Source organism: Cyclopterus lumpus, chromosome 12 (assembly GCF_009769545.1).
Source record: "Cyclopterus lumpus isolate fCycLum1 chromosome 12, fCycLum1.pri, whole genome shotgun sequence".
In the NCBI taxonomy this organism is placed as follows: Eukaryota; Metazoa; Chordata; class Actinopteri; order Perciformes; family Cyclopteridae; genus Cyclopterus; species Cyclopterus lumpus.
The window spans coordinates 14,471,757-14,497,081 of record NC_046977.1 but is presented as its reverse complement, the minus strand read 5'-3'; the positions used below and the strand labels follow the sequence as shown (position 1 = coordinate 14,497,081).

General features: G+C 43.5%; 1 protein-coding gene across 1 annotated transcript in view; it reads left to right on the top strand.

The window, feature by feature from the left end:
- Nucleotides 1-7,839: 7,839 nt before the first annotated feature.
- LOC117740257 (ephrin type-A receptor 5) overlaps nt 7,840-25,325 on the top strand; it is a 45,667-nt gene continuing 28,181 nt past the window's right edge. Inside the window, exons 1-2 of the mRNA XM_034546521.1 lie at nt 7,840-7,893; nt 15,342-16,062. Coding sequence (XP_034402412.1) covers nt 7,855-7,893; nt 15,342-16,062 — 760 coding nt within the window. The 5' untranslated portion in view covers nt 7,840-7,854. The remainder of the gene's footprint in view (nt 7,894-15,341; nt 16,063-25,325) is intronic.

Below are 25,325 nucleotides of genomic sequence, written 5' to 3'. Positions count from 1 at the left end.
TTTGAGATTTGAAGATGCTAAAATGAATGTCACCAAATAGGAGGTGGGGATTTGTGCATCTATCGGGGTTGACAAAAAAGGAGGTTGCACTGGGGTCACCGGAGATCTGAATGTGTGTTTCTAGCTGTGGTGAGTGAGGTATGAATCCATGCATGTGTGTGTGTGTGTGTGTGCATACGCCTGTACGTACGTGTGTCTGCGTGTGTAGACGAGTGTGGGAGGTGCCTGCCAGCAGGGTACGCCACAGGAACATCACCCAGAATCCCTCAGTTATCAAAGAACCTAATTGCACCATGAAAATTAGGCAGGACAAAAATAGAAAGACAAACAGCAAGAAACTGTGAGAGGGATAGAATAGAGAGGGAAAGGCTCGGAGAGAGTGAGAGAACATGAGTACTGAGTGCGTTCTCTCAAACGCGTACAGGTAACACCGAGAGCATGAAAGAGACTCAGCTCGATGGTGAGACGTGAGAGAACAGGGAAGATTGAGGAGAACCGGGGATCAGAGCCAAGATTACATTATCATCTAACAGTCTTGTGATCCCATAGATATAAATTATTTGAACACACTTTGAGGAATCATGATGATAGGACTCTCGTTTAGAGAGCCTTAATCTGTGGCGAGAATGTTTCACTTCAACACATATTTACCCAGCAAGCAGACAAAGAAACAAATGGTCTTTCACAGTTATGGTGTGAAGAGTTGGCGGACGGTGTTTGTGTGTGTTTGTGCCGGAGATGGGGGCGTACAGTTAATACATATTCACACTTTGAAGATGCGTCCACCTACAGTGTTCTGAGGGACTTTATTATTAAAGGAGCTTTTTACCGTCTCCGTCTCTAGACTGTTTCCTTTGTTCAGTCATATTAAGCTTTCAACCAGAGAGGATATTCAGTGAAATAGCCTCCTGAAAACCTGTTGGTATAATGGAACACAACCAAACAACACTAATACATGTGTATACGTAAGATACATGTCTATAGCACTTTTCAAAACCATTATTACAATGTGAGTCCCTGTTACAATTTTCTTTAAAAGACCTTGTTGTAATAAGTAGAGGAAAAGAAGCATCAAAAACTAATTAGTGAAAGCTGTTAGCGTGTTTTATATTTTGTTACTCTCTTCAGAAGCTATAAGGTTGGCAATGATGAGAATCATTGACTAGCTAGATAAAAAAATATATAGAACAACCGACAAAACCTAGCCCAGCGTTGCAAACTCTTTCTAGCAATGCTGGTTCGCCAAGTCAGCGACACCGACAGCCCGTCCCGCCAAGGCAACTCCCCCAAAATGATAATTATTAACATTGACAAGAATTGTACTCACAGCTGTTAGGCAAGCAACTTGTGGGACACACAAGAGTGCACTCAGGCAGAAAGTTAGGAAGGTGTAGGTAAACATTTAAAACACATATATATATATATATATATATATATATATATATATATATATATATATATATATATATATATATATATTATTTATGTATTGCATTTGTTGAGAATTTCATCAAATACAAAATTGTTTTTGAAGATTACCTACCCTAGATTTAGCCCAATGTCAAATACCCCTCTTAAATTCTTTTTAAATTGTGCGTGTGTGTTTGCGCGTGTGTGCGTGTGTGTGCGTGTGTGTGTGTGCGTGGAAGTGGTAACGAGGTAGGAGCAATAAAGCTATCATTTGGAGCAGCAGTGGAGGTTCACCTGTGGAGGTGTCTGTGATTGGAGAGACTTGCGCTTCACTCCGCCCCCCCCTCGCCGCGCCGCCCGCCTCCCCAAACCCGGAGCGAACGCACTCCTCACTCGCTTCCTCCACCCCCGCCGCATAACATGAGCTCCCTTCCCTTTAAGTGGACGTACGACGATACAGATGGTTTCTCAACGGCACCCCGCTTCATGCTGACGGAAACTGCTGTTATTTAGGAGAAATATCTCCCCCCCCTCCCCCTTATCCCCTTTTTACCGGTTGTGTGTGTGTGTGTGTTTTTTCTTCTTTTTTGGATGCGCCATGCAATCTCGCCGGTGGAGTTGTGGCATTCGGCTGGTGGCGTGGACGTGGGTTTGGAGTCTGGCGTTGCTCGGAGCGTGGTGCATCCCCGCAAATGAAGGTAAAAAAAAAAACAACCCGCACGGACATTTGGTGACACCGCTGTGTGATTCTACGACTTTAATGTGGCACTGCCCCCGGAAAAAAGTCCGTCTCTGGGGATCCAGACCGCGTCAACAGTTTCCGACAATGTTTCTGAAATTAATTCGAGCAAGATATGACGTTTTTTATGGCAGCTGTGTCCTCCGAAAGTGCGTAATGACAGTGTGTTTCGGAGACCGTAAGAAGGACCTTTGATCAGAGCATGCGCGTCTCTCCAGATAACCAGTCTGGGTAGAGCCGACAGACGCGCAGTGATTCACTGTGATCTTCTTAAACATCGACCTTAAATTGCCTTCTTGTGTTTGACAATAAAACAAGTAGGAAGTCATTAAACTTCAGTTTCAATATCTCTTATGGTAATGAAAAACTTTCGGGTTAGTGCTTCGATATTTCTCTTGATTCTCTTGACATGTTAGGTTTAATCTAGTCCGACATTCTGTCCTTTTTAAATATGCAGATTAAATCCTTTTAATGCTGTGAGTTCAGATGGCTCCGATGTCACTTTTCTTGTCAGATATTAACAGTTTCACTTGGCACCACCACATCATCGTGCGCAATGATTGCCATATGCGTGCGGTGAAAACTACATGTTTACTTCTGAATATAAAATATGGAAATTTGCAACGATGCTTGAAGGGAAGATGGAGAGGAAAATGGTAAATAACGTATGAATCAGTGTGTCCAATATTGTCCCACGCCATTGTCCGCACACTGAGCAGCATTTTAATAGCTCGAGATGAATGCCATTGTTAGGGGGCTACTAGACAGCATTATCCGGGAGAGAAAGAACATCCATCAACCTGCTTATTCTTCACGAGGCAGATTTATTTTTGTTCAGTTTAGCTTCACAAAAGGGTTTCCTAAAGTGGGACCATGGGACACTGTGGGTGGGGGGGAGGGGTGTAGTTCAAGTTTACCTGCAATGCAAAGGCTACCTCTTTTGTGTCAGTCTCGTCTGAATGATATTACTGTGGGTTGTTTTGGTTTCATGGAATAAAAGTGCATTGTGTACATGTTGCAAACTGGCATGTTCTACAAAAGAGTGAAAAGTTCAATACAATCACCTGAAAGGAGGAGTATTTTGCTTTAAATCTATCCAAGCCAATCACTCATGAGGTTTGTTGTCTGTACCTGCAGTTGGAGATACTTGAATTCCTGCTTTGGTCAAATCCAGCTTCAGGCTGTGAGAAGTGTGAATCAATGGCAGCTGGGATCATAAGTTTATGTGTTGACTGCAGTGAGAGAAAAGAGAGAGAGAGAGAGAAGCCCTCAAAAACACATGGTCGAACCCTGGCATCATCTGGTAATGAGCCAGACATTTCCTTTCCCCAGCTGTCTTCATCTATCACAACTATCCTTTTGTGTCCTCTGCAGCGGCACATTAATACGTTTTATTTTTATTTTCTGAGTTTCTCTCTGCCTGGAAACATTTCCTCGGCCCTTTTGCCAGATTCAACACACAATTGTAGGTGATTGTGGCACATATTTGTATCGCAAAGGATAATCACACATCAAATGCATAATTGGAGACCGTAATTAAAGGAGCCGCTATCCCTCTTATTGGGCTAATTTATTGTAATTGAAAAAGTCACAGGAACCCATTTTTTAGCTCACTTTAGACAACGTGGAAAAATCATCGGGGGACTTTGGCCACTGATGTTTTAATGCGTGTGAATGGAATAAAAAAAGTCCCCGAAGCCTCCTTAATAACATTGAGCTGTGAGGACCGTTACCCTACAGTGGGCCTCCACCGCTCATGACTGACATACTGCCGAGAAGAAAACTCTACACACTCCGCCAGCTTGATTAATTCTCTCTGCTGAAGCTAATCCATTCTTATAAAAATCAATCAATTTAATACAACATCTCGATGCAGATGCCACACGTCTGTTGTAGAGCTTCTTTTTTTGTTGTTGTTCCATTTAATAATGATAATGTCTGACTAATGAGGGCTGCGTGAAGTGACACTTTGGGGAGTTTAAAACTCATAGCGTTGCTTTTTATTGGTAATGGCGCTGGTGAAATGAGGACTGTAGATTCTGGTTGTAGAACTACAGTAAGCAGCTCGATGGAAGTGCATGTTTGCCCGCATATCTGTGGGTTCACACATCATAACACACAGACAGGAACATAAAGGGTTGAGCAGATTACTTATTTACTTACTTACCTTTGGTTTCAGAAGTGAGATGGCACATGTTTTCAGAGAAGATTGTATCAGTGGTCACTGAGGTCAAGTTGGCACTAAAACCCACCCCTTGCTAGATTGCTACAAATGTGCAATTAAAAGTAAATGGCAGCCATGTCGCTCTTCGATATTCAGCGATCATTTCAAAGAGAATTTTCGCTCTTCAAAAGTTTTTTTTTGTTGAAATATTTAGATTATCCTTGAAGTAATGTCACCGCAACCCTTTTTAAATCGCTTCCCTCGTTTCAGTGGTGATGACTTTAAATAAGAAGTTCTGTAGATCATTGTCGCGGCTGAGCTCCAACTTGTTCGGTGATTTGGATCCTTAGAGAGTGAACGAGGTAACGTATCCCTTATGATCTAGTTCCGCATCACTTCTCTTTTCTTTATGGCCTAATTAGTTGTCTAATCGCCTCCTAGGGACATCTTTTTTTATTCTCCGCAGAGCAGCGGAGATAGGTAGTGTAGTGTGTGTGTGTGTGTGTCCGTGTGCGTCTCGGATAGTGACATTTTTTTTGTTCCACTCCCTCCACCTTCCCACTGTTGGGCGTCTATTCTTTTGTTGACACCGGGGCAGGGTTGATAAGAGGATCGTCCGTCTTGTAAAGCTTATCATATGACTGGAAATATTGTGCTCAACAGCTGCTTTCAAGACGTGGATAGTATTTATGAGGGTAAACCTTTGGACGATTGATTGAACCGCTTACATGCAGTTTTGTTCTTTGCTCTGTATTGATGTTGCGCAAGGAAACTTCTCTTGCTGGCCGCTCCAGAGAGGAGCCAGAAGCAACGCCGGGGATATGTCGGCTAGATGCTCACTGTTTTATTATTTATTACCAACACGGCTGCTCTGTAAAGTTTTATCACATCCAATGGAAGAGAGATGTGAAAACATCTAGCGATGTGGACTCCAGTGTCCTCTGTAACTAGCACTCACTCACAATTTAAAATTTGGCAGATGGGAAAAGAATCCAAATAATCCAATGTAAAAAATGAAAATAGTGTGATATCCACACCTGGGCCCTATTTCTCGTATGTGGTTCAACTAAGTCGATCAAATGTCCTATTAGCCAGCTTAAATTAACACAATGATTGACATCAGGCTATCTCTGTTTCTCAAAGGCTGATCCGTGCTCAAACAATCTCGTGAAACGTCGATCACCGAAACCATGATTTTCTAACAGCACTAAGGCAATTAAACTCAAAGGAAGAGCCTCTTTTTTCTCCGCCGAGGAGCAGGAGATGATCATGAACCTATATGAAGAATTCCAGACCATAGTCATGGATCTAACACGGCCACCGCTGCGAGGGCTAGACAAGAAGCATGGCAACATATCAGTTAAATACGTAATGCTGCGTTCACATGAATATTCACAACACTTTACTCGCCCGACTATTTGTGATTTATTCATGCACTTCACTCGCGCTGGAGAGAGGGTGTGGCTTATCTCTGTGGAAACAGTTATAACTTCCGCCATCCACCATGGAAGAAATAACTATTTCTGCTTTATACTTGTTGTGTAAATCCCACAAACGTCGGAACATCAAACGCCCTTGTGATGTTATATATATATATATATATATATATATATATATATATATATATATATATATATATATATATATATATATATATATATATATATATATATATACATACACATAACATCACCCGTAGGCTCACACAGCTCGGTAACTTTCACCGACTACATCTAGATAAGTGGATGAAAATGTGCATTATTCTCATCCATTTGTCTGTGCATTGACTTTCATGGAATCTACTCGCAACGCTTTTGGTGTGAACGCATAAGTGTTCTCATCACTCCAATCCACCCGATTTATTTTTCTTTAAATGTGCCTGCTGGCAGTCGGCTTAATGGCATCCATCATCCAATGAGATCTAAAAATAAAAAAGTATTGAAGCTCCCACCTTATTTGTTTCCTTGAAAATTATCCAGCTAACTACGTTAGCCAGGTACGAGAACTAGGGCCCAGTTGTCATGGATGGGGCATTAGTTAGGCTTGTAAGTGTTTGTAATTTGCATAGCTACATTTCTATCGCGCTCGGGGGAACATTATTTGCATATCAAATATTTAGAATTTGCAAATGGGAATATGTTGGTTCGTTGGCCGCATTGCTTGTCAGTGTGATCACGTTTCATCCCAGGATTTGTCAGGTGAGTAGACAAAGTTATGAAGACAGCTGTGAACTGCAGTTTGAATCGACGGTCACGTGACTTGCATCGGGGAATCAGAGTCCATGAACCCTGAACTTTCTCTCCCATTAGAGGAACCAAGAAGCTGATCAGAGTTACACTACTGGGTCAACTGGGTCCAGTTGGGGTGGTGTGTGAGCGTAGACAACGCTACACTGGACCTATTGCATGAAAATGTCCATTCCTCTAAGAGGCAGGGATTCTCCAAACACCTCATTAGGTTATAATGACTGCTTTTCATTTGTATTGAAGCTCCCACCTTATTTGTTTCCTTGTAAAATTAAAGTGAGGGTTTATTGTGATTTTTTTAAAGCATGTACTTTACAAGTGGTTAAATATTCTGTGGCGACTCTGAGAGGGAGATATCCAAGACCAGTTAGCATGTAACATATACTCCTACTTCTATTACTACTGCTGAAATGTCGAGCTCTCCATCTGCTCCCATTACACGCAGACGGGAAGCTTCACAGCGGAGCGTTCGGTTCCACTTTTATTGTTTGAGTGCACGCTGTGTCAGACTCTGAACAAGCCAAAGTTATCACAGATGAGACAAAGAGAGACGAACTCCGGCCAGACAGAGCTTGAGTCTCGTTTTTTTTAAGAGCGGCGAGACGTTCACACAGAGCGGTGGGGAAGATGACGTTCGAACTCACGAGACGACGTTGTCACCAGGGCTGCTCAAGTGGTCATCTGATTGCGCTTGACAGCTTTCAATGAAAAAGGACTGATGGATTAAAGGATCGGTTCGAGCACCAATGAGGCACTGAACGGCTCGGAGGGTAACGCTTGGCGGTTTTCGGTCCACAAGTCTAAGTAGATAATAGCCACTCTTCTTAGTACAACACTTCACAAACACTGAATGTTACGTCAACTCACAACGTGGCTGTCAAACTACTTTAGTACTGAATTCCTTTCAAATGCTCAAACGTCCTCATTTAAGATCAGTTTAGTATGTTACAGAAAGTGATCAGCCTGTCGGCCGATAGCCGAGAGACACTCTGAGTGTGAATGAAGTATAAATGGCTCGAGTCGTGACAGCACCTGTAAGATCTGGTATGAGGAGCAGATCTGGAGTGAATACACGGGCCCACAGTTCTCTTTCAATCCTCCAAAGATCATGTAATTTCTCCAAACTCGCATCCAGAGCTACGCAGCAGTCAGCCTTAGTGCTGCACCTGTAACCATTTCAGCTGAATACGTATCATATGATTATGAATGGTTTTATGTTGGTCGTTCATCCATACTTAAGACTGCCTGTGTTTTTTTATTCTTTAACAGTGAACCTGCTGGATTCTCGCTCTGTGATGGGAGACCTAGGATGGGTGGCCTATCCTAACAATGGGGTGAGTACGACAATTGCTAAGATCTTTCAATTGTTGGTCAATTATAAAAGAAGAATACAGTTTGACAAACGCCGTTGTGGTGACGCCTGAAACATTTGTAGTGTCGTCGTTTCTTGATCGGGTTGCCTGTTTGGAGGCTCCTGTTGAGCACAAGTATACAAATGTGTTCTTGTGTTTTCTTTGACACACCTTTTTATGACATGAAATCAAAGCTATGTAGTTCAAATATCTTCGTGGTCTTAATTACCCATCCGCAAGGAATTGATTGTGTCTCACAATAAACTTGCGTGCGTCCAAAACAAATCATCAGCTCCCGCTCGTGTGCTCAGTTCATGGAGTTTAAGTTATGAACTCCCTCTATGTGTGTGTGTGTGTGTGACACCAAAGGCACCTGTGGCGTTATTATTTCACTGTGAAGTACAGGCTCTTCATTTGTTTCATCAAGGTTAGTTCAGGTCATTTCATTACCAAGAACTCTCAGTTCATTATCAGGGTCAATTTAATTCATGAATAAGATGTTGAAAGTCACCACGGGATATATTATTCTCAAGCCAGGAATTTAGATTCCATTACCAAGTGTTCCCCTGGCGAAGACTAATTAGAGAATGACTCAGAGTTGGAAAATACTTATTTTGTGGTATTATATATATATTATATGCGCTAGCATAACAACATTTAAAATTAATGTATTCTGGAGTTCCCTACCTCGACTCGTGAGACGGTAGCTGACAGCCGAATCTGCCACCTTTTTTCTTGGTAAAAAATTCAATTCCCCAACCTCCAAGGGATTGATAGCGCTGTGGTCGCTCTAAACAGGAATTAATTTGTCCATCCATTTGATCCACATGGAAAATCTCTCACATAGTCACCACTCCTGTTGGCAAATATGCAGCTGTACACGCCGGACCAATAGTGCTGACCACGGCGTTTTGTCAGCTCTGGGTATTCAAATCATGGCCCACTCTGTGTCTGTATGTAGATGGGTGAGATAGTGCTGACAAAAGCAGCCCGATGCACATTTCATATTAATGAAGATGTGATTATATCACGTGCGACCGCATAAATAACAGCTTTCGGGGGGAGGGGGGGGGGGGGGAGAAAAGACGGGATAATGCGATGGAAGGATCTCATAATGACATCCTCTCCTATTAGCTCTTGTGTTTTTATTCAGCAACAGTTTCAATTGATTAAAATTCATTTGTTTTCCCCCCTGGTCCAAGTCGACTGACACTGAAAGGACAAACATGTTGGACAAAATGGATAATGTATTCCCTGTTTGGCATTATAAATAACAGACGTTATTGTTGCCGGCCAGTATAATTCCCATCATGTTCAGCACATATACGGCAGAACCCAATCTGCAGCATACTCTCGCACGTTCTCCGCGCGCACACATGTGCACATACACGCGCGCGCGCGCGCACACACACACACACACTTGGCAGCAGCAATCTTCCGTGGCTAAATAAGATGTTGACGTTTTTTTTTTATTTAGTCTTGTTCCAGATGGTTTGTTTCATCCCTCGTGTTCTCCGCCTCCAGCCCCATTATCATCTCTTCTCTCGTTCTTCATATTTTTTTTTTTTTCCCCACTTCTCATCCCTGCCCCTGCCATCCTTCATTGTCCCCGAACAGTCACTTTTACTTCTCATCCCAGTTTTCTTCTCATTCTTGTCATCTGCTCGTCTGTTCCTTATTTCCTCTCCGCTGCGCTCTTCTCCCCAAAGCTTCAATGTGCTTTGAAAGTTCTTGAAACATGCATTTTAGCAAAAGGAGATGCGAGTGAAACAAGGGATTAAAAAAAAAAAAGAAGGAACAAAATTTTTTGAAATTTGATGGATAACCTTGAAATGTTATGACACTTTTCAATGAACGGATTGTAAAACACGAACATTTTGGTTTAATAGCTTGAAAACCTTTTCTCGCCTCGTTTATGATGAGCTCCTTGAACTGTGCAGAGTTCTTCTTCTCTTCTGCATACACAGCCTTCTTTATACACAAGCGTAATATAAACAAGTTATGAAGGCCTTATGACCTGCCCTTTTTCTTTTTTTTGTCTGGCAATGCTGAGAGACGGGTGTGGTGTGGTGTGAGACCGAGATGGAGATGAACTGGTACCATTGGAATTTCAGTTGGCTCATGAAATTTTGCATCCTCACTATTCATATTCATGTTGTGTTAGACAAATTATGGGAGAAGATATAAACGTATAAATGAAGGTGAAAATATGGAGGCATTATGGTTCTTTGCTCATTTGGGACCATTTGGCTCTCGAATACCTCCACTACTTGTACTTCCTGTTCCCATTGCATTGGAGGAGTGCTGGTTCGTAGATTGGGTGGGTTGCCAATCATCATATCCATTTTGGTGGATATGATGATTGACGTTGCCATTAAAGGGATGGATCCCACAATATGGATTATTTCATTCTGTCCATTTGTCTCAATTCCCTCCCATTTTGCTCCATCTTCATCCGAACATTAGCAGGCAATGGCCCCCGGGCCTGTAAAGGAGCTGACGCGCCAAGCCGACCTCAAAGGCACATATTGACTCAGGCTGACTGATGACACACGATGGGAAGCCTCAAGTCATCTCAATTCTTCTGTTTCGTTACAAGAAAACACAAAGACTGCCACGCTACGGGCCTGCAAAGACGAACGAGTCCAAAACAGTCGGCGTGTGACCAAAAGTTGCAAAATGAGACTGTTAAGTTAGTTCTCTTCTTTCCCTGCTTCGCTTTTCCATCGGCCTGAGCGATGTGAGGAGATCTCATTGTGATTCTTTAAGTTGTCAGAAAAACGTTTATCTCACTTTCCCAGGGTCCCGTCTCCAATTGTCTTGTTTTGTGTAACAACAATACAGCATCCTAATATGTTGTTCAGTTCACAAATGCATTTTAATAAAGAAAAACGACAAAGCCTCCCATTGGAGAAGCTGCAACCAGAGAATACTTTGCATCTTTGCTTTCAGAAATGAATTCAACGTTTAATCGATTATTAAAACGGTGAAGAGTTAATTATCTGAAGACTAATTGACTAATCGCCGCAGCTGTAATTGCAAAAATTGTTTTCCGACCAACATTGCAATTTAACTTTGATTAGTTTCTATCAATCTAACCCCAATCCTGTCGTTGTGATGGACACATATTGCAATTTGTTGCTGGCTTCGGCCAAGTGTTTTATGTACATGTTTTATGACGTGATTTAAATGATCATTGTCATTTAGAAATGGGACTGACGACCCCTAACTGTTGACGGCTCTGCAGAAAGAAGCAAGACAGAAAAATAAGGTGAAACGACGCTAAAATGGTGTAACTCGCTCGGCTGAACAGCTGCTCGGTGAGCTCTCTTTCATCGACCAGCATGTTCACTTGACCAGAGATAAAGGCGAGCGAGCATCAAAGGTGCTGAACACTCTGCAGAATACTCCGGGCCACGGCGAGGCACAGACATGGTGACGGCTAACAGGCGGCCTGACGCGCCGGGGTCCTAAACGGTCCGTCCCTAACGAGGAAGGGCAGCGGCTGTTTGAACAGTACAAGGAGTGTTTGCTTAGGTGATTCGTTGTGCTGCAGCTCCTACGCCACTTAGCAGGCCTGGTTTACCCCCTTAATGCACACGACAGCACCATAAAGAAGGGAAGACAAGGTGGCGTTAAAGGGAGAGGAGAGCAAGGCTATATGGGAGAATGGTGGAAAAAGGTGTGACAAAAGGGATGGAAGGAAAGGAGAATGGCAGAAAGCGGGGACAAGGAAGGAGACGGGAAGCTGCAAGTTGAATGGGGGCTGAGATGGAGATGGGGGGGCGAACAGTGTTTTCTAGGTTAGACTTAAGATTGGATAATTAAAGGAATAATAGAGGACACATAGAGGGAACATGATGATGGACATGGATGACATGAAAAGGCAGAGGAATGAGGCACAAGAAGAGCGGTGTTGGAGTGAATTGGATGGAAGCAGAAATAGGGGGGAAAGTGGAGGTGTAGGGGGGGGGGGTATACTCATATGGATAAGGAGGGAGAGGGACAGTTCTATCACAGTGCCATGACGGTCAGCAGTAATGGGTGGTAATAATAAGTTAGTGACAGCTTTATAGACTTAGAGCCAGGAGGGCACTCAGCACAGCCACAGGGGGTCTGCTGACGGATGTGGCACGCACGCACGCACGCACGCACGCACGCACGCACGCACGCACGCACGCACGCTAGTCAACAACATAAACACACCCACTAATGAGGAGCTGGAGGGGTGCCTTTTAGGGACAGTTCAGTGGAGGGGAGCAGACTGAAATCGAGGCTATAGCGCTGCGTGATGACGAGGTCTAAAAGGCCTGAAATTAAGAACCTCCGATTATTGGGATCATTCGCAACCGTTGGGACCAACAACAGACCGCACGCCGGCCTTGCAGATCATTTTGGTGTCATGTGTTGAGATGATTGACCCTGAGGCATTTGCTTCCAACCTAATATAATATGCAGTTTGTTCATGTTGCCCAAAGCTTTAAAAAGCTTTCTTTTTCTTTTTTTTTAAATACCAATTTTCCTGCGGTAATTCACATTCTTTGCCGTCAAATTATTTTTTTTTAATAGAAACTGCTCAAAGCAAACTGCATGAGTAAGTGGGATCTTGAGGAAAGAAACAGCAGGAGTCCTAGAAACAAATATGAGGAAAGTTCATCGGGTCAACCCCAAAGTGTCGCTGTGGCTAGATCCCACGAGGGAAATTATGAATGAAGTGACCCTTTTTTAACAAGAGGTTGTGTGAATTGCATTAAAGGGAGGTGGCCGGACCGAAGATGTCATCGTCACATTTTTAAAACAAATGGATGACAGAATCATTGAGAGTGAGAGAAAAAGAAATGGGTCAAGCAGAAGAAGATCTGCTGTCAAATGTAACCGTCAAATGAGGTTTTAAAAGCTACACTATTGTTTCTCCGGTGCCTCAGTGTGGGTGGTCCTGACCCCGCAGTGTTAGTATGTTGCTCTCTGCACCAAGCTTTGTGAATGACCTCAAAGCACCCCCCCCCCCATCCCCATCACTAATACCATGTACTTGTTTTAAAGATCCCATGTTATAAGCATTTGGACTTGGCTCATTCCTGAAAAAGCATGCTCAAAGTCATCAGTCTCTTCCTTCCTGTGACTACTGTACCAAGTCAGTCTTTTTTTTCAACACATAAAAGCCATTTGTTTAGTTTTTGTTGCTTAATATGCGTCATTTCTATATTTGATTTGCAAGGAAAAGCAGAGGAGTTTGTGTGTGTGTGTGTGTCAGAAAAACTTGCAAATGGTTCCTGTTCAAGTGTCATGTCAATTTACATTAGTAATCAAACACTGTTATTACAGTAGGGCTGCAAAGTGAGAGGACTTCCAGTGGCAACTAAGGCCACCACACTTTATACACACACTTACTGGTCCCATTTCCAGGCTAAACTGGAGATGGTCGTCTGCTGAACTCCCTGCTGGGCTACTATGATGATTGGTGTGTGTGTGTGTGTGTGTGTGTGTGTGTGTGTCTGTTTGTGTTAAGCTGTGTAAAGCACGGAGCAGACTGGTGGATCTGTGGGATCTAACGAGTAAGAGGCTTAATGTCTGCACTGGGACTGACTGGGCTGGACTCTGGGAGAGATCAGGACTCAGTCACACTCGAGCATCTACAGTATACTTGTGAGGACATAATGGACTTTGTCCAACCTTTACCCAGCCTATGTCTAACCTTTACTCTTAATGCACTAATAGTCAACCCTCGAATAGCCGTGGTGTGTGTGGTGTGTGTGGTGTGTGTGTGTGTGTGTGTGTGCACCACGCATCGTTAGTATGAGAGAAATAAATATTCTTTCTGGCGATGGAACAAACCTTTGCGGTTGTTGTCGTTGTTCACAGCTGATTTCACAGCAAGACCATGTTCACTTTATTTGTCCTCACAAAAAGTATCTCTTGAATATGTAACGCAGTTCTGTCGGCTCTTTGTCCAGACAGGCAGACAACGTGGAAAATAAATCATTCAACTGTTATTCAATTTATTTACTAATTTGGCGTTCTCTCCGCCAATGTAGCAGGACTCGCAACAGAAGTAATAAAGTACAGATGGAACATAATCCAACAATGTAATCCATCAAATCACACTTCAGGATATTCTTTTACGAATGACTCGAAGTGGGAAGAAAACTGATTTAAATAAAAACTCAAACTAATGTGGCGCTGGGAAATCTTTCACTTTCACTTCTCTTACAGAAAAAAAAAAAACTTGTATGGATAGTGTGACTAATTTATCAATTACTTTTATTTTTAAGTCTGATATTTTGTGTTCGTCATACTTTTTTAAATTATGTTTTACACACACACACACACACTCACACACTTCCATAGTACGCAGAAAAGAAGAGAGGCCGACTAATGCAGGGAGGAATGAGGAGGGGGAAAACAAGTCAGACAGAGAGACAGAAGGTTGATTAATATGGGCTATTAAGCTATAACACCAGATCATAGTCTGGTCCCTCTGGCCATATTACAGTGACATGATGAAGCGCCTGTATTAGCCATGGGAGAGTGCTAGTGATGCAGATAATAGCCACCTCCCAGGAGACTTGCAGAGGGAATTAATGCTGCTGTCTGACACAAACACACACACACACACACTTGAACACTGACGGATAATTTGCATATATGCACATATATACAGGCAGGAACGAACACGCACACACACACACACACACACACACACACACATGCTTGAACAGTGACAAAATCATTTACATATATGCACACGTACAGACAGGAACGAACGAACACACACACACACACACACACACGTATGGTTGTGCACTACACACTGATGAACACACCTTATAAGTGAGGGTTAATTGTTTTTTTTGCTGACAAGAACTCCGCCCCTCATTCATGGTAAATGCATATATACCCCCATAACACGGTCTCATTCTTTTCTGTCTGTTGCAGTAGGAGGAAACGAGGGGGAAGGGATGAGGATTCTTCTGCTATCTATACCTAGCCACACACACACACACACACACACACACACACACACACACTTTATAGTTTCCCTGTCAGTGTTAAAAGCCTCTCAGGTACAGGTACATTTCCATGGTTATCATTCATCTATGTATGTGTATCATCTCTCTGTATTATTCAAAATATTCTGATCTTGGCATTATATAGGATTATAGGATATAGGATTTCACATAAACAAAACATATAAAGCATATCAAATACAATGCAGAGTTGATGATTAAACCTTTTCGGCTTGTGACACTGTACAAGAGGTGTGTAGCGGTCACATTTTCACATTCTGTCGGTCAGAGCCAACAAAGTAATGGGGTTGGATACCCGTCTCTACCTCCCTGTTATCAAAGGGAAGTCATCCTGTTTTGTTGTGTTTCCTCTCCTCTGTGCTCTTTCCTCATGAACCCCGCTCTGTTCTCTCTCTCTCTTAGTGGGAGGAGATCGGGGAAGTGGACGAGAACTACGCTCCGATCCACACTTACCAAGTGTGCCGGGTCATGGAGCAGAACCAGAACAACTGGCTCCACACCAACTGGATCCTGACCGAGGGCGCCCAGCGCGTCTTCATCGAGCTCAAGTTCACCCTGAGAGACTGCAACAGCCTGCCCGGCGGGGTCGGGACCTGCAAGGAGACGTTTAACATGTATTACTACGAGACGGACGGCGGTGAAGAGGAAATGGAGGACGGAGAGATGAGGGATGGAACGGGGATGTCGGAGGAGGAAGACAGGGCCATGAAGGAGAGCCGATACATCAAAATTGACACCATAGCAGCCGACGAGAGCTTCACCGAGCTGGACCTCGGGGACCGCGTGATGAAACTCAACACCGAAGTCCGCGACTTGGGCCCCTTGACTCAGAAGGGCGTCTACCTGGCTTTTCAGGATTTGGGGGCCTGTATTGCTTTGGTGTCGGTGCGCGTTTTCTACAAACGCTGCCCGTTTCTCGTGAAGAGTTTGGCCAAGTTCCCCGACACCATCCCAGGCTCGGAGGCCTCGCAGCTGGTGGAGGTGGTGGGCCGCTGCGTCAATAACTCCCTGCCTTTATATGAGCCTCCCAGGATGCATTGCAGCACGGAGGGAGAATGGCTGGTGCCGATCGGGAAGTGCGTGTGCCAGCCGGGATTTGAGGAAGTCAACGGATCGTGTCAAGGTAAGAGGACGTTTAGTGGAGAAGAGTAGCGCTCGTACAAATAGCTGATTAACTGAATAATGGATCATGTTATTGACAGCAGTAATTCTGTGGCAAACATTTTTTTACTTAAAAATCCTCTCCCTGGGTTTGTGGGTGCGTGACTGTTCTCTTTGGGTTGCAATCTTCATCCTGTTTGTTTATTTTTACATCCGTGCACATGTTTGTTTTTAGTATTGTGTGCTTGAAAGAGTGTGTGTGTGTGTGTGTGTGTGTGTGTGTGTGTGTGTGTGTGTGTGTGCACAGACGGGGTTTTATTCTTTGACTAAAAGTGTTTCTCGCTGTGCATCTGTGCGTGTCGCTCCCTAGCTTGGTGGAGGGGGATTCCCCCGAGCCCGGCAGCACTTTGCTGCTCTCATCCAGCCGCCGCTCCGCTCCGACTCGAGCCCCAAACTTTCCCACCGCTGACCTTAACTGCCATTTCCACGGGCGCCCGGGTCCTCTCTTATTTTCCTCCCCTTCACTCCTCTCCAATCTTCCCCGGCGCCGTCTTTTTTAAATTACTCAATTTTAAGACTCAAAACACTAGACTAGACTTGAGCAACCAAGAGCATCTCTTGAGTGGCGTGGCGAAAAAGTTCTGAAAAGATTCCAGAGAAGTTATCACAGCGGCGCGAAGCCTGGAACATCGAAATGTGTGATTTTATTTGGTCGCTCTCGAGTGTTTCATCTCCACCAATCGAGTGTCATCCTCGAGCGATGAACTAAAAAGATTGGTCTCGAATGCTCAACGACACATGGCCGACTCTTGAACACATGCAGAGGTTTTACTCTTTTTTTTTTTTTTTTTTTTTAAATGTTTGCTTTTCTAATTTGTGTGCATGAGCAGTATGATTAAATCATGTCTTGGCTTTGATATTAAGAGGGAGGCTGTTTGGTGGCGTGCAAGGCGCCGTGCTTTCACACTTCACAAATCAGATATTCTATTGAATTCATCACACCAAGCCTCAAGAAGTAAAGCACGGCCTTTTAGAAGCAGCATAGGTCTTTAAAAAATAATAATAATAATAAACCATAGCGTAATAAAGTGTGCACGATCTCCAGCTTAACTTCGTCAGACATGCAGTCTCTGTGGGGAGGTCATTAGGGGAGAGCTGTCAGTGTGCCACTGGCCTGCCGGGAGTCATACTGCCACCGACTGTACGGTAACGCAGACAGTTACGAGACTGAATACAATAAACATCTCTGGTGTTTTTATTTTCTATACTGTGTACATCAAGTTGTGGCTATGACTATAAAAAAAAAAAAAAAAAAACATCAACTCAATTTGTGTTTTGTGTTTGAGAGAAGCATCTTTGAGGATGTTATGTAACTGTACTCAAACGGAACACATACTGTGTGTGTATCGAAGAAAGAAATACTAAGAATTACACATGTATTGTATTGTATTGTCATTGTATTGTTGGGCTCTGATTGGACTTGTAGCTTTCTGCATTATTGGCATTGTGTGCTTCAGTTGTTGACCTACTAATGTGTGTACGGTAGGACACCAAATACTGTCGACTGCAGTTTTTTGTTCTCTCCAGCTCAGAGTTACTGGCACTCTGTCGGTGCTTCGGATCACCCACCACCTTGATCCAGACTCAAATATCTCACCAACTCATCAGATGGGTTGGACAGACGTCAAAGCTCCCCATGGGTGGACTTGTTCTTTCTAAATGTGTACAACTGTTGGATGGATCATCGAGTACGTTGATACAGATATTCTAACATGTTCTCACTCCCAGCTGCTCAAATACAGCAGCTTGGACAGTGGCCCTAGGTATTCAAAGTAGTCATGTTACTTGAATTAAGTCAACGTTGACATTTGTTTTCCCGCGGGACACCAACACCGGCCTCCTGGGTGAAGGTGTGTGTGTGTGTGTGTGTGTGTGTGTGTTTGTTTGACCCATCCATCCCTTGTGAGCTCTATATGCTGACAGTAGCAGTAGGATAACGTCTGTAAGTGCAGCCTCAGAGAGCCACAAGCATGGCTGTCGACTCTTTGGTATTGTTGTTCTTAATGGTTTGTTGAAGTAAAATACATATTTTTGTATTATTTACTGTACATCCAGCACCATGTCAGCTGCATGTGCATTATCTGTTTATGTAAACTGTGTTGCAGTTATACGAGTGTTTTAGCAGCACTTTAAACTATGAAATCAAGCACAGGAAAAAGAGAAATTGAATGCATAGTTTTATAAAAAGTATATATTTGGATGTAGATATATTATTATCGGCATACTGTGCAAACTAGGCCATAAACCCAACATGGAGGAAATCTTTTTTCCATCTTCATTTTCTAGATGATGTGCAGATGATGCTAAATGATTATTCACAATAATCAGAAGCCTAAAAATGTCTTCACACTTTTTCATGGGGGAAAAAAAAACCACTACGTGTGTGACTGGAAAGGATGGAGCGGGTGTGGGCAGCAGCGAAGATTAAAAGCAGTATTTTTTTTGTTTCATCAGACATCAATTAAAAACCACAAGTGATTCTCTTCTGGTGTAGAAGGAGCTTAAAAGAGACAGACAAAAAGTGGCATTCCCTTTTGAACCTCTATCCGCCGAAGTGGTGCGACGGTTAGATGGCGATGTGATGAAAGTCTGACCCGGCCGCCGTGTTTTCACACCACGCTGACCGTACGCCTTCGTGACTCGCTTTTTCACCGTCGTGTTGCGACAGAGGGAAGTTTTGAATCGTCCAGAAGGACTAAATCATTTTTTCATTTTAATGAGTTTTGCATTCCATGAAGATGAAGCTTTGTGATATGCAAATGTGTTCCATTGGTTGAACGTTGAGAATGGGGGAAAAACATATCCGGTGGTCACAGTAGAATTTGATTTTTTTTCCTTTTTTCTTTTTGGTCCACACGTACAGCCGAAGGAAGTAAACCGTCTTAATAGTGAGCCGTCTGAGTAGAAACATCCTCTGAGCAATTATTGAAGCTACAAGATGATTTTCAGTTTCGTATGCAGATGAGACCGACGGCCTTTGAAAGTGTCTACAGAGAGAAACATGGCAGGATTTCCTCTCTGTGAGCTTTGTAACCATATGTGTTCTCTGCTTTGGAAAACACTTTTTTCGCATCGCAGTATTAAGAGTTTATTCCGTTTTGAAAGCTTGCCTGCACTTCATACTGCGAGGAGTTATGTATTCGGCCTCTTTGTGTATTTTGGGGACGATTTCTGCTTTTCACATGTGAACATTCTGAACATCTGTCTCTCTAGATATGAGAACCTGGACTGGGTCTAGTGGTTTCATCCCTACTCTATTATGTCTATTTTGCCCTCGCAGTGAATGTCGGTGTCTTTGTGGAAAAAATGTAGAAAGGTTTTAACAAAGACATTCAACACTGATAATAACCAACTTCTATTTTACAGCCGGTTCAGCCGTTTCCGTTGTTTCCTTTTAAGCATGTTTGCGTTACAGTAGTCGGTGAGTCAGTGGGTTGCAGGTCGGAGTACAATGTGGCTGCGTCGGCTGCATGTGCTGCCTAGTAGAGCGTGATTCAACGCAGCCTCGTGGATGTAGGACAGAAATCGTTACGTGCAATTCTTCCTCCCCCGCTTTTGTCTTTCTCATCCCAAGTTCTTTGTCTCACTCATTTGCTTTCTGTCTACACCTCCCCTGTTCTGTCCTCCTTTCTCCGTCTTTCTATGGCTCAATTTCTCTTCATCACTCATTGCTTTTCCATCCCTCCCTCCCTCTCTTCCTCTTTGCCGTTGCCACTTCATCGGCACTCTACTGTAATCTTAAAGAGAAAGAAAGAAGGAAAAAGAAGAACAAATTCCCCATCAACAATCTTATTATGTCTTTTTGACTCTAATGACTCACACATACACAATAGCCCATCTGGGTTTATGGAATACATTTAACCACAATACACCAGCACCCTATAAGGAGTTGCCATAGAGGGGGACATACTGAAGATTGTTGGACAGAACACTCACTGCACAGTCACATCTGTCCAGAAATGCATTGTTGGATTTGTGGTGTTCGTTGCTTTGTTCTGCTATTGTCCAGAATCCATGTTTGTTTGAGTTATTTTTGTTATCTACTCGTATGGCATCGGAGGATTAAACTGTTCATCCGTTTCCATAGTATGTGTTCATTTTTGAGTGCCAGCGTAGCAAGAGTGAGAGACACAGACGGTGCCGACATTTTACATACGAAGCATGTGGCGACGCCGTCTCCTTATACTGCAGATGTATGTTATTGTGTCAGATGACTTCTAAAGATATTGCATGTGGTTGTGTGAGATGTATAGATATAGGCACCACTTTAGCTGGGATAATTGGTGATGGCCTGCAGCACTGTCAGCCCAGTGAGACTAAAGAGAGCGGATGGGGGAGGAGGGGAGTGCATCCATGGCTAGATGGATGGATAGAGGGACGGATGGGAGGATTACAGAGGGGGGGGGAGTGATGGCACAACAAGGGGACCCAAGATAAATTGAAGGTTTCTCTCCACAGGGTGTGAGGGCAGAGAGACAGAGAGATGGATGAGTGTTGTTTCAGCGGTGATTGCAATAGAGGAAGGATAACTGAGGATGGAAGTGGGCAGATGGATGAGAGACGAGTGGGGGTGGGGGGGGAGGCATTGTAGATTTGAGTTCAGCCTCGCAGATGTGATTTAGCCTGAACACTAGAAGGAATGTGGGAATAATGAAACCTTGGAGTGCCGTTTGAATTGCATGTTGGGTTCTTAGAATGAGAGCTGACTGGTTTGGAGCATATTCATGGTGTGATGTTTGCATGGAGCATGATGCATCCTGCCTATGAAATTGGCTTAGAATAAGGTACAACACTTCAGATAATGTTGTACCTTATTCCAAGCCAATTTCTGTCATTCTGTTTATCATTTGTTTACTGTGAGCAGTTCAGAAAGAACCAGGACTGCATTAAACCCTCCGCTGGGTTTGGCTTCTTTGTCTGACCACCAGTAATAGAAGATGAAAGCCACAATACCATACTACACCTAAACCGTCATTTCAACATATACTAAAAATGTATATATTTATTTAAAGTGACACATTTAGCCGAGGATGTAGCAGCATGCTGACCTGAGACCTGGACAAGGTGTTCATCTTGATAAAAGTTGGGTTGGTCAGAACTAGATTTCTGTCTTTCTGAGAACAGGATATGTTACTTTCACTTGCAAAATAAAAATACTCATCAAAACCGTACATATACAAAAACATTAAAACAAATGGTAGAGTAAGGAAGTGAATGATGGGATTTTTTTTTTTTTTAAAAGATGGACGAAAGGTTGACTGGAGTGTCGGCTGTTCCTTGAATGATTGAATATTTGTCACATGAGCTGAGTGACATGTACAGAGCTAAGTGGCACACTGTAATGATGGAATAAGGACTGGAATTCATTGTTGGTTGAATGGAATAAGGGCTAAATTGGATGTAGGAGAGATGGAATAAGAGTTGACTGCCATGTTGGGAAGATGAAATGAAGGCTGAATGGAATCCTGAGTGACAGTTTTGTGATGTTCGTATTCAGGCTGCACTGGATTCAAGTGACAGAAGAAAAGACTTGGAGGTATAAGATGGCCAGTGGAATCGAGGGGGGGGAGGGTTGTTGGGGTAGGCAGAGAAGAAGAAAAAGGATGACGACAGGCTACGAGGAATGCGAATGACAAACGAGGACGACTGATGGCATCATCAATTAAAAGAATCGTACGAAATGATGAGCTGCCGCTCACTGGGAGACGAGCACCACCGCGGAGCCTCCCCGTTCCTCGAGCGCCGTCTTAAGTGTGCCCGCGGGTGGAGCTGGATCCCCCCTCGACAATACTTTCTTTCAGTGTCGGGGCCTCCCCAGATGCTCCTCCGTGTTTGCCTGCCTGTCAGACGTCGCTGCAGCATTATGTCAAACTCGATCCGGTCACGCTGCCATCAGAAAACTGTCGCACTGGTGAGAGTAATGCGAGGGAGCTTTCTTGCCTTCTCCCCTCTCGGGAATGATGGTGTAGCGAACCCGGCGGCTCACACTTTCAGTGCGGGCCCTGCGGTTGTTGGTGACAAGGGTGTTACAGTGGCTTGCGTTGTTGCGTAACACACGAGAGATACACTCACAATTGTGACGGCATCTGCCATTTCAAAAAGTGCTCATAAGGGTCTGACTCCCAACACCTCCTCATGGGTTGCTTTCATTCATTCATTCATTCGGTTAGCTGTATATTTAAATTTTTTTTTTTTCTTTTAGTCATTGGTGAAAAATAAAAGGATTTCATGAAATCATATTTTTATTTCTCCATAGATTTAACCATCAATATTAGCCCCACTGTCAACCGAGACATGCTGATGCAAATTTCTTAATCTGAACTCGCTGAACCTGAATGGCGTTGCGAGTCAGATATTTGCTCCCTGCAGCTATTGCCGTGTGCCTTTTTTTTAAATTCTCGCTATCAGTATTCAGAAGGCTTTACTTATCCCTGAGTTCCTCCAGAGACAGAACCACGCGGTGAATGATAGTGCAAAAATGTGCAAGTGGCAGGAAGCCTTTTTTTTTGATTCCGTCATCTCCTGAAATATGAATCGACTGGAGTTATTGCATAAAGAGCTGCCATTCATCTTTTAAGATCCTGTTCAATTGGAAGCTGCTCCCGGACTTCTTTCAATACACTACTCTCTTTCTCTCTTTCTCTCCTCTCTCTCTCTCTCCATCTTCCTCCCCAGCCCTCTCTCCATCACCCCATCATCTCAACGTGGTGATGCTGTCATGACAACTAAAGTGCTTCCTGAGTGCTTGTTGGGTAAACTGACTTTCCCAGAAGTGCTTCCTCCCTGTTCCCCTCCCCCCTGCTAACATGCACACACACACATTCACAAGTTGTGTGTTATACTTGTGAGGACCCTAATTGACCCAGTGCATTCCCTAGCATCTTCAGCCATAATCAACATAACTAGGTGCCTATCCGCATTGGACCTAACCTTAACCGAAACCTAAATCTAACCTTGCCTCTAAAACCAAGTCTAAACCCTCAAACACCTCCTTTGAAAAATAATGTGGGCCAGCCGCAATGTCCTCTTAAAGATGTATGTGCACACAGACACACACACTCCTGCAGTTGGTGAAATATTAATAAAATGCTTCATTCAGCAGAGCCGGCTTCTTTCCATGAAAGCCTGGTCGTCTCCAGAGTCCCAGTCCGCGCAGGCTCGTGGGACTGGTTAGACTGGTAGTTGTGGACACGTTTGATGCATTTAGGTCATGCGATGATTTTCCCAAATGATACGCTTCGACAAAAACAATAACAGTGTGACTGCATTGTTTAGATTAAAAAAAGTTTTTAAAAAAATTCTCCTCGATCCTTCTTTAGAAGTCTGGAAAGAGGTGCAGGGGAAGTTGAAATGCATGCACACTTGGATTCAGATGGAGCAGCATTTTGATTGCATGTATGCATGTTTTATTTGACCTTACTGGCACTCTCTCCTTACTATTGGGGAGGGGGGGGGGCTGTATGAACTTGTGTATTTGCCTGTACATTTGCAAATTCAAACTTTGATATATTGCTGTGCGCCGTGAGGGAAATTGAGGAAAATATACAGCCGCAGTAAAAGATCCTGGCTATACAATTCTACTGCAGACGCTGGGAGAAAAAAAAAAAACACAAATGTGTCAATGTCTCCCAATTACCTGATCATTTATTACAACATCTGGCTGTTAAGAAACGCATCAAAACACATTTTCCTGGTGAATGGAGTGAAAGTCCAAACGGCATCTGGTGAATTAAGGCCGGGACTTGCATTCAGCACACGTGCGTCTGTAAACGTATCGTAGCAATGTAATATTGATGCGCCAACAGAAACGCAAATGGCCCGCATACTTGCATTTTAGATAGGGTCAAAATAAATAATTATTGGATTCGCAACCGATTTCACACATCCATGTCCCGCCCTTACGTCTGACCCGACAGCACAGGTCTCAGGAGTGTTGTAACGGCACTGAGATGCCGACCCATGTTCACCTAATCTGTGGGCGCTCGTGATGCGTGTTTGCAGTTGTGCGTCCGTACATTTATCAAGTAGATGAAAAGGCATTGTTGTTCAGCATCACTTGACACTTGATTCAACATGATGATGTATTGCTAATGTTTAATCTCTCCCTACTGGGGGGGGGGGGAAGGGGGGATAAGTTGATTTATGTTGGAAAGCTATCGTGACCTGTCGGACCTCTGGGTGTCGGCTTGTGGCCTGAGAATAAATGGGTGCTGAACAATGACCACCGCCTCCGCCTCCCCACAGACGGGAAACCTCATTGACTTGATTGTGTATTGTTGTGGTATTATCATCGGGGCTTTGTTTGTGTTCACACACAGGCCGACACAAATATGAGCGTGCATCGAAACATACACATGCAACACATGCGCACAAACACAGCAATGCAACAGTAATGCATGAAGGTATGACACCATCATTCATGCAAACACACACACACACACACACACACGCAACTGGACACACACGCACGCACACACACATGCTCTGTTTATGTTCCTTTCGGGCCAGCGGCTCGCTGCGGGACAAATGCAGGAACAGGATATTTACTGTGTTTCCTTGGCTGATTTATTAGTTCACAATAGTATCTGTTAATATCAACGTGGGCTTTGTGTCCAAACTCGGCTTTCTTCTGTCAAAGTTTACTTTAATGCCAATCCTGCTGAATCGGTGCACAGTTGGAAGAGTGACAGGACAGATGGAAATATGAGTTCATGTCACATTCGATAAATAGTGTGAGACGTTAGTTTATTTTTTTTGTCTGACTTTAACGCTCTGATTGAAAGTCAGTGTCGGAATGCAATAGTTTAAATACAGTTTGCGCAATTAAGACGTTTTTTGAAATATGTGTACTTTCCTTGGGCATGTCCATTTCATGTTACGTTATACTTCTACTACACTTAATGTCTCCAAAAAATGTCACTTTTTACTTCGCATTTATTGGCCAGCTGTAGCTGCACAGACTCTGCAGAACATCTTCACACAACCTACGTTAAGCATGTGGTATGATGCATTACTATGGATTGAACTACCCAACAGCACAGTTCAAATGAATTTAAATTCAACGTTTTCTTGATACGCAGTGGCCCTTAACTTTAACTTCTGTTCTACCCCCCCTCCCCCCCTTTCGAGTATGCCTCTCTCCCTCTGCCTTAATCGCTTACTCCCTCTAATCCCACCGAAAGACAGCCAGTCATATAAATCAACATGTTTACAATAAAATGTTTC